Here is a 9,417-nt window from a genome sequence, read left to right as displayed (position 1 = left end):
AAGGACAAGACGCCACCGAAGCGGAGAAGAAGCAAGGGCAAGACAACAATCGAAAGGGGGGGAGGCAGGAGGGAAGTTGAGGGGAGGGGAGAATATCCCTCCGGCATATCAGGGCCTAGGGGACAAGATCCAACAGCTCCAGGACAAGCGCTAGTTGCATTTGAAGAAGGAGAAGTTGAGAGACAAATCCATGAACGAGAAGAATGCTAGAGAGAGATGAAAAGAGGAACCCCCGCGCCCAGAAGAAGGGATACGAAATAGCCAACTAAACAAGGGGCAACAGGATTATAAGACCGAACAGAACAAGAATACGTTAAGAAATGAGCAGTTTAAAGAAATATATGAAGTCACTGGGGTTGCATTTCTCCAGGGAGCGCGCAGAGCCAGGGGCAACGAAGGTAAGGCTAAGGATAGTGGGAGAAAGAGGTAGGGCGACGCCAGGCCACGACACAACCGGTCTGACCAGATGGGACCAAATAAGAGCCGGAGAGGGGAGCGAACATATTCTGGCGGGAAGATACGCGTGGATCCTCTGTCGGAGTTTAGAGGCCTGGATGGCAAATTTGCAAAGAGGGTCAGGTACCGAAGAGGAGTTAACCGAAGGAGCGTGCACCCCAAGGGAGGCAGGGACAATAGCAGGAACGAGAAATTGGAACTTATGCCCCCTCAGGGGCCAGCTAGAGTATTGGACCCATTATGGCATGGACAGGAAATTAGATTTCGGCAAAGGCGAGGATAGAAGCTTCATAACATGTGTGGACATAATCTCCATGATGATCACCGTCATGAATGATATAGCCGAAGGGAAAAAGGGTTGGCAAGTAGGAAACACAGAACAGGATCCTTGCAGGACCCTATTCACATGGTATGAGGAATGGGCGGATAACGACACAGCAAAACGCGTCATGAACTTCCTGTTTCCTAGTAGTGGAGAAATGAGGACAAACGAAGGAATCATCAGAAGGGAACAAAGCCAGGAACAGAACTTCTGGGCCCAGTTATTGACGGGAGCCTTCCTGAAAGTCGTCGGACTTCAATGTAGTAAGGACAGGAGCAAGGACGAGTGGACCACTAGTTGTCTCCGGCTACGGGAAGATCACAGCTGCCAAGCCGAGCCGTCTCGACGGGACTACGAAGCCTGGGCCAACGAGGTAAGGAGAGCCGTCACTACCAAGGGCGACGACAAAAAAGAGGGGGCTACCAGAATAGGCAGAGGTCACGGGGGGAGGGGGGGAAAGAATAGGCCAAGAGACTCGAGAAATCGCGCACGTTGAGAGGGGTAAGGCTTGCAACCCTCCCCCCAGGAACGAGGAACCCCAGGAATTGAGCCCGAAGGAAGGAACAATAACCCCACCCCTAAATCCGTCAGCAGAGGCCCCTCAACCGGAGGAATTAGAAGCGCCTCCGGGACTGAGGCAGAGCGTGAGGCACCACGTTATTAACATCCAGGGGGGAGAAGGTTAGAACAACAACTCATCCCCCCGGTTGAGCAGAAGGTCGACACCAACTTCGACACAGTCGGGGCATTAATGGCAAACTCCTAACGAATATGGTTCGTATTTAAATCTAATAGGCGGAACAGTTCCGGGGAAAAATGGAGAGGCAGAGGCAAACCCTGATCAACGAGATCGAACAGAACGAAGCCCAATATCAGGCAAGTATGGGGACCCACAACGAACAGAAGACGCAACTTATCGTGAAAGGAGTAACAGGAACAGCGGTGACTGCCGTGTTTATTCCATTTGCTTGGTACATCTGGAGGCGAATCTTTAGAGGAGGAACAGGCAAAAGGGCACCTGAAGTGATTCGGGTAACTTATGCTTAAAACCCGAAAGAAGCAAGCAACAAACCCAAAGAACGCCTCGAAAGCCGGAGCAAAAGAAGCTAATCACATGACAGGCAGAAGACGCAAAAGAGACACCCGCAGCATAAACGGCGCCCCTAGGGGCAAAGGATTTCGGACCCCAGACACTGGAAGGAGAATCCAACAACCTACCCAAATATCTAAGAACAAGTGAAACACCAAAAAAGCCTAAACAATGATCCCACAAAGGACCGCGGACAAATCCTCAAAGAAGAAAACCCCCTCCACCGCAGTTCACCTGGACAGGGACCGGGGGGACGGATAGGCTTCCCCCGAAAATGGAGGGGGAAGTTGATCATGTAGATATTATTCCTGGAAAAGGAACAGCTCATCCTCATGAGAGGGTAGTTCACCATCCCCGGCGGAAAAAGCGAGATCGACACCAACAGGCGAGAAGCATAAAGGAGGCGGGCATACAAAAGGAGGGATAGGGGGGAAGGGGCCCTGGGGTTCTTCCATTACAACAATAGGAAAAAGTCCAGGGCTATAGGGAGCAGGAGAAAGGCGCCTAAGAGCATCATAGGACTGGATAGGGGGGAGGTCGGGGAAGGGGGGCGTTGTAACAGCAGTGGTTACTCGTTTGGGCAGTTGGGAGGTGATGAGGCAAAGGACTTTAGGATTCGGGTTTAAGATTTGCGTCTGGGGCTGAGGATTAACCATCTGCAGATACAGTACACTATGTCCAGGCTTAATGTAGGGGAGCAGGAACTGAGCCGTTGCTCCTAGAGGTATAGCGTGAGAGGGAACAGGATGGTCGGTAAGATGCGGGGGAGGGGGTTAAGGCTTAGAGTTTAGCGTCTGCAGTTTATGGTTTAGGTTTAGGGTTTGGGATTCATCCTTCAGGGTTTAGGATTCAGTTTTAGATTTAGGTTTGGGCCTCAGGGGGTAGGTTTAGGGTTCGGGGTTTAGGTTTTCGGGTTTAGGTCTAGGGGTGGTGTTTTAGGTTTAGAGTTGAGGGTTTCGTTTTAGGGTTCGGGGACTGAGTTCAGGGTTCCACTGCTCGGGTTAGGTTTAGGGGTTAGGGTTTAGTTTTAAGGTTCGGACTGTTAAGGCCCAGGGTTCAGGCTTCTGGGTTAGGGTTCAGGTTTTATGATTTAGGGGTTAGGGTTTAGTGGGATAGTGTTTAGCTGTTGAGGGGGTAGCCTTGTAGGGTTAGGCTTTAGGGCTTAAGGGTTAGTGTGTAGGGTTTAGGGTTCAGCGTCTATGGTTTATGATTCAGTGCTTAATTCTTACCCTTAGTTTTCAGGGTATAGCATCTAGTTTTCACCGTCTGGCATCTAGGGTCCATCGCTTGCGGGTTAATGAGCTCAGGCTTTAAGATTATTTGGTTAGTATTGGAATTTTAGGGTACAGTCGTACGGATTAATTTGACGTTTTATTGTTCAGCGTTTCGTTCTCCATACACTCGCTGTTTTTGTAGATTTCAGATTCTCATTTTCATTTTCAAGCATTCATTATCCGCTCTTTATCTGAGGCTCCTATAGTTTAGGGATTGGGCTTTATGGTCTAAACTTCACTGTTCATGAAAATATTCCTATTTTCCCTGATGATGAGTTAGGGTTCCGTGTTATTTTCTTTTTTGCTTCATCTAGTCCTAGGCATAATGTTTTTCCCTATCTTATATGGATGATCCATATTCTGCTTCCTGTTGGCTAAAATTCACTTCTGGCTTAGTTCTGTCTTAACCTAGAGGCCCCGTTACCTAGTCTGACCTGCATCGCTGCTCCCCTATCTTCCATCTGTTGTCATTTCCGGATTCAAGGATCAACTGTTACCCAGGAATTCTGTTTCTTGATTGGCTTCACTCAGGAGTGGTCCTTGGCTTAGTCTCAACAGTTCGAACTAAACCGTTTAGGCTTTAGACTTAGATCTTATACTGTAGTATTTAGGAATTTTAACTTAATCGTCCGTATTTGAATCTGATCTTCAGTTTGTGAATTTTACGCTGTACGGGTTCGTGTTCAGAACCATAGGTTTCAGAGTCCAGGTTTCTTGTGTTGGGGATCAGTGGTATTCTCGTTTCCTTACCTGCAGGTTCCTCCGTATAGATGTACTTTCGCTGGATTCATTTTTACGGGCCAAAGTGCAGTTTTAGGTTTAGGCCTTGGGGTGCTATTTTATTGCAGGAAGCTTTCTAATTAGGGTTTATACTTCACTTTTCTGTTGTCATAGTTCTCTCTTTATCGTCTATGTGTTAGGTTGACAGTAGAATCTTCTGGATTTGGAGGGGCACGATCTAGTTTCTACGCTTTGGAGTTTGGTTTGTCCGCCCGCCTGATAGGGCTTCAGGCTTCAGTGTGTTGTTTCTAGGTTTCACGTTTATATTGCACAGTTATGATCTATCCTTATGGTTGATACTTGTTGAACTTATCTCAGGCTCTACTCCTTAGGACCCGATTCTTTGTGTCTTGGTCCGTATGTTTATTGGTTATGGCTTCCGCCTGTAGGTTTCAGTTTTTATTCCTCAACCTTTAGGGGTTATACTTTAGGCTACAATGTTCAACTCCCCGCTTTATGATTATTGGCTTGGAGTTTAAGCCTCTGTCCTGTTTCGTTAAATCAGGAATTCTAACGTTCATTGGGGTATGTGTATCTTTTATTGTTTAGTGATCATGAAGCTCTTTTTATGTACTTTTGTGTATATCCGGTGCCTAAATGGGGAGGGGTGAGTTCTACGCTGTTGCTGTATCTTGTCATATTCACCCCCTCCCTATCATCATACGTTGTCCATGGCATATCGGGGTACTTGTACGCCTCCCGTGGTTCTTTACGCTTTAGCTTCCTCTTATTATTGCTCATGTCCGTTCTGTATTCTTGTCCTTTCCTCTTTGACTAGCCTTTTGTAATTTAATGGCTCATAGTTTATAGAATAGTTCTAAAGCGTACCTTTGTTTCTGGAGCGTCCATCTGCACTCTTCCCTGTTGAGGCTTGTACTGTACGGATTATTGCAGCGCTGTCTAAACCCCAGCTTCACCTATGCTTTGTCCATGATACGCCTTTGCTTGCTCATTTCTGTCTGTAATTTGCCATCTTGTACTGTCAACTCTGTCCTTCTTAATGTTTAGGATTGATGCTTTATCTCGTATCCTTATGGTTTCATCCCTGAGTTTACAGGGCAGGCTTTATCCTTTACGTGTACGTCCGTATCCTTCTTTTCTATTGCGGGGTTGTTGCTTCTACTTTTTAGTGTTCACCCACATCGTGCGATAAGTAACTGTACACGCCCAAGGTTGACTAATTAGGCCCTATGTGTTTTGGGACCGTTTTCAGGGTTTTATGATCTAGGGTTTAGTGTTTGGGTTTTAGGTTTTGGGGTTTATGCTCCATATTACATGTCTCAGCCTCCACCCTTTATCGGTGATTTTTGTGGTTCAGATTGTACTGGTATCATTTACTCTTTATCCCTACGATTAATTCTTCACATCTGCCGCCTTATTTCGGCAGTCTGATCCTATTTTGTAGCGGGTTAGGCTTAAGATCCCCCGTGGTATCCTGACGTTGTAAGGGTGAAATTTCATGGTCGCGGATTCAGCTTCTCTTTGTACCCCTGAGCTGATACCTTCAGTGTTTACTTCTCCCTGATGAAGTCTACGGTTGTCCTTGCACGCCTTATTTTTACGCTTTATAGTGTAGGTGTACTCTGCATTGCTCAGCTGTAGATGTTAGGGCTTATGCTGCAGGCTGGGGTTTTGTATTTCGTCCTATTATTCTTCAGGGTATCCTCCCGAACTTTTCTACGTTAGGCATCACGTGTAGTAGTTACAGGTATTAATTTGAGGCGCCATCTTTTACTGCTTGTTCTTTATTCTTTAAGGTTTTGATATGTGTTTTATTACTTGTGTTTCAAGGTTGAGCTTCTTTTGTGTTTGATTTATCTTGCAAGCTTTATGGTTAAAGGCTTATCCTTCCTGTTTCTTGTCGTCTCATCAGCCGCTAAAGTCTATACTTTACGTTTAACCATTTAATTCTGTGGGTTTCGGATCTACAGTTTGGACTTTAAGCAACCCCTCACAGGCATCACTGCCCACTCTGTTTCTCCAGGTGTTGTTTGTTCTCCACCGATTTACTTTATTATTTCCTTTCTTTTGTGGTAATCGTCTTCTCTTTGTCTGTCTCTACGCGGCCTCCTTCTACTTTGTCCTTATGGTCGTTTTTTAGGAGTCTGGGAAGATAGAAGAAGAGATATATTCGTAGATTCTCTATTATTCCCCCCATATTCAATATATTTTAAGGATGTTAATATAAGGATACGAAACAGTCAACGCTCAGACTCTGTCTGCCTTCCTTATTGAGATATATAGAGAAGGACAAAAGTCCTACTGATCTAGTCCTATTTAACTGGTTCTTTTATTTTCATCCTTTTCCCATAGGATACATTTGTAGAATGGGGGAGTTATACATGCAACGATGACGCGTCGAATTAGAGAGCACATATTCATATATATTAATGTTAATCCATACTGTTGTAAGATTTCATGCGCATGAGTTTCCTCTCATATTCAAATGTGTATCCTCCTCTTCGTTTATGTCACTAGTGAATTTTTCTTAATCCTATGGATATTATGGGAGGGGTAGGCAACACGTTTGTTCCTTCACGACCCTTTGAAGGTGTTTATTGAAATGTCGCGACACAGGTTAAATGACTTGTATTTAGCACCTGATTTCTTCCTGCCACAAAGAATTCTTACAATGGACATTCGAGTACAGGTGGTTATAGGAGAGTATTGCACAACTTCTCGATCCACTCTTACAGAATATATTTTGTTGGTTTTGAGTTCAACTTGTGTGTTGGAAGCCTTCATTGATCATAGAGAATATATCTATATGTGACATCCATTAAATTATTCCTTGTATTTATCTGAGGCTGATAAAGGTGGCAGTGACAAGTATTATGCTTATTACTGCTATTCAGGCACAAGTGTCATATATTCATACTATGACAGTTCGTATTTTATCTGTCGTCATACAAATCAAAAGCTATCACTCTGATATGAACCCCTTGAAGTACAAACGAAAGGAAGCGGATAGATAGTATAGATGTTGTTATGGCTTCTCTACAAACTGATGTATGAGGCCGTGGCATAATCGGAGAAGATTAATATTGCGGTGTTATCCTATCTATTTTTCTATGTACACAGATCTGAATAGCGCTCATTAGTTGGTGGCATTCCCATAGTTCAGACGGAATTGAGAGATTTTTTACATATACGTACAATATATGCCGATTATAATTTTATCGCGGACAATCCATCGTTTATATCGGAATTGTTAGATTACCTTTCTGTATTAATGTTTTGTGCAGTCTGAATAAACATGCTTTTTCTATAAAATTATATTTACTACTATTATATATTATAGTGTATACCCGCATTGTGGAGACACTATTCGGCTGATTCTTTAGGTGTCAGATCATAGAGGTATCAGTAACTTATTGCTACTACTTCGAAGAGGAAAGCAGATAATTATTCGCAATCTGGCTTTTAACATGTTTATTATTAATTTACAAGAAAATGTGTTCCCAATCTGTGATAAGAATATCTTAAATGTTTTTTATTGGTTGTCATTTTGCTATATTCCCTTGGTATAGCTATCCGTATGCATATGGAGAAAGGCTTCTATGAAAATTAGAAAGAAATTTAGAGGAAGAATGCAACCTTCCTAAGGGAACAAATGGGCGCAGCTACTGTTCAGATAAGAATATAAGAGACAATCAGTGGGTTGAAAGAATCTTCTGGTGTATGTTTGCTTTACTAAAATGGACTCTTCACTATAATAATAGTATATGAGCAGGCATAAGCCTATCTTGTATAATTTCTCCGGTACTTCTTAATTATTTTGTGTATAAACTATTATCCGTCACATTATATAAGGGCAACTGTTGATTATGTATGAAGAATAGTGGCATCCGGCTTAAATGTGATTATTAAAAATTAGGGAGGATAGGCTAAGCGTCTATTAATATATTTTATTTGAGCGCGTTAATGTAATTATTAATCGAAGTATCTATATTTATTTATGAGAGATGTTTATGAATCAGTTCAATCATGCACTGTTGTACTGACATTTTATTATGCATAAGGACAGTATTTCTTCTTTCCACTAAATATCTTCGAGAAAAGTATGAGGCTCTTTATCTAAGCTGAGAACTGACAAAGTCAATATGCATACTGTACGGAGCCGCTACTGTTCCTTAATGTGAAAAAGGATTCTCAAATGAGGAGTAAGACCGTTGGCATATGTATACAGTAAAGTGCGAAATTCTGGTAGTGACTCAAAGATAGGTTTTACTCTAAGAAGTGCATAATATGAAAGAGGATATTCATAATGTTCTATTATGATACAAGACATAAACACTGTATAGATATACATTTGATTTAGAGAAGGAATACGATAAGTATTAATGGACACCATTATGGACCTTCATGTCTGTACTTAGTAATTGTAATATGTAATAATACAATTTTAAGTTGTATGCGTCAGTACCACTGTTTCTATAGTTATATTGGAATCTCATTTTATCTTTTGTATTATGCGTATCGCAGCAAGAATAAGGTTTTGGGGACATATGTGAGGAGTAATGAGGGAATTAGGCATTAAGGAAGACAAGATAAAGAATCTTTACTTTTTAATTTTGAGCCGGATATATGCTCAGAATGGCAGACGATTCGACAGGATTTGGGAATTTCCCTCTAACTTACGCTATAGGAAGTCTATTCAGATATGTTCTATATTAATTGGACGAGAGGGGAAGACAGAGTACCCTGGGCACATGTAGATACTGTTGCTGAGTCTTGCTATAAAAATGTCTTTTCCAAGATAGATGCAGAATAATTACAGAGGCATAGTCACAAATATTTAGTCCCGTTATATGGAGTTAAACAGTAGATTGGGGTTCACTGAATGCATTGCAATGAGTATTATTTACAATATAGTGTTCTCTTGTGAGGAGTGAAAGACAAGATGTGTGTAATTTTAAAAGAGTAAAAGGATGCTCATAAGTGTCATCAAATGGAGCGTCACTATTCGTAATTTTAACTGTCATTCGCCCCAAATTGAGAAAAATATGGAAGAATAGGAGAAAAGGGCAGGATGCGAATCACTTCTTAAAGTGATGCTTACATGTAAATTTGGGTAGAAGTTAATGAAATTCATAAAGAGCCTTCTAATGGGAAGAGGATATTTATAGGAAGAAATAGTAATTTTCAATTACTTGATAACTATGATTGATAGAAACATATAAATAAGGGAGAAACTGACTTCATAACTATGTTGCCAATACATAAGCTATTTGCACATCCTATTTAAGAGCTCTAGCGGTATTAGAGGTACATGTAGTTGAAGTAACTACTAACAAGAAATATTAAGCCTTATGACGCTTTTGTTTCTTTTCTTAAATTATAAGAGGTTGAGAGTGTGTACATATGAAGAAAACGTGTAGCACTTTGTATATGCAATAGTGATCGTCTAATAAGCCAAATTTTCCTGAGGAAATCGTACCAATAGTATAAATAATAAGAAGTATATGGAACAATGCAAGGAAAGAAATGTTTAT

The 9,417-nt window shown here is 41.9% G+C and overlaps 3 protein-coding genes across 3 annotated transcripts; 1 reads left to right on the top strand and 2 right to left on the bottom strand.

Annotated features, from left to right (window-relative positions):
- Positions 1-320: 320 nt before the first annotated feature.
- Positions 321-1,274, top strand: C922_03725 (hypothetical protein; the record flags this gene model as incomplete). The annotated part of the gene is made up of 1 exon (XM_008819314.1): positions 321-1,274. One exon carries the CDS (start codon positions 321-323, stop codon positions 1,272-1,274), a length of 954 nt encoding a protein of 317 aa, XP_008817536.1.
- Positions 1,275-4,474: 3,200 nt separating this feature from the next.
- Positions 4,475-4,663, bottom strand: C922_03724 (hypothetical protein; the record flags this gene model as incomplete). Its single annotated transcript, XM_008819313.1, has 1 exon — positions 4,475-4,663. The coding sequence occupies one exon, from the start codon at positions 4,661-4,663 to the stop codon at positions 4,475-4,477; it is 189 nt and encodes a 62-aa protein (XP_008817535.1).
- Positions 4,664-6,457: 1,794 nt separating this feature from the next.
- C922_03723 (hypothetical protein) lies at positions 6,458-6,667 on the bottom strand (the record flags this gene model as incomplete). The annotated part of the gene is made up of 1 exon (XM_008819312.1): positions 6,458-6,667. The coding sequence occupies one exon, from the start codon at positions 6,665-6,667 to the stop codon at positions 6,458-6,460; it is 210 nt and encodes a 69-aa protein (XP_008817534.1).
- Between the last annotated feature and the right edge of the window lie 2,750 nt (positions 6,668-9,417).

This window comes from Plasmodium inui (assembly GCF_000524495.1).
Source record: "Plasmodium inui San Antonio 1 unplaced genomic scaffold supercont1.16, whole genome shotgun sequence".
Classification (NCBI taxonomy): Eukaryota; Apicomplexa; class Aconoidasida; order Haemosporida; family Plasmodiidae; genus Plasmodium; species Plasmodium inui.
This window is presented reverse-complemented; position numbering and strand designations above follow the sequence as displayed.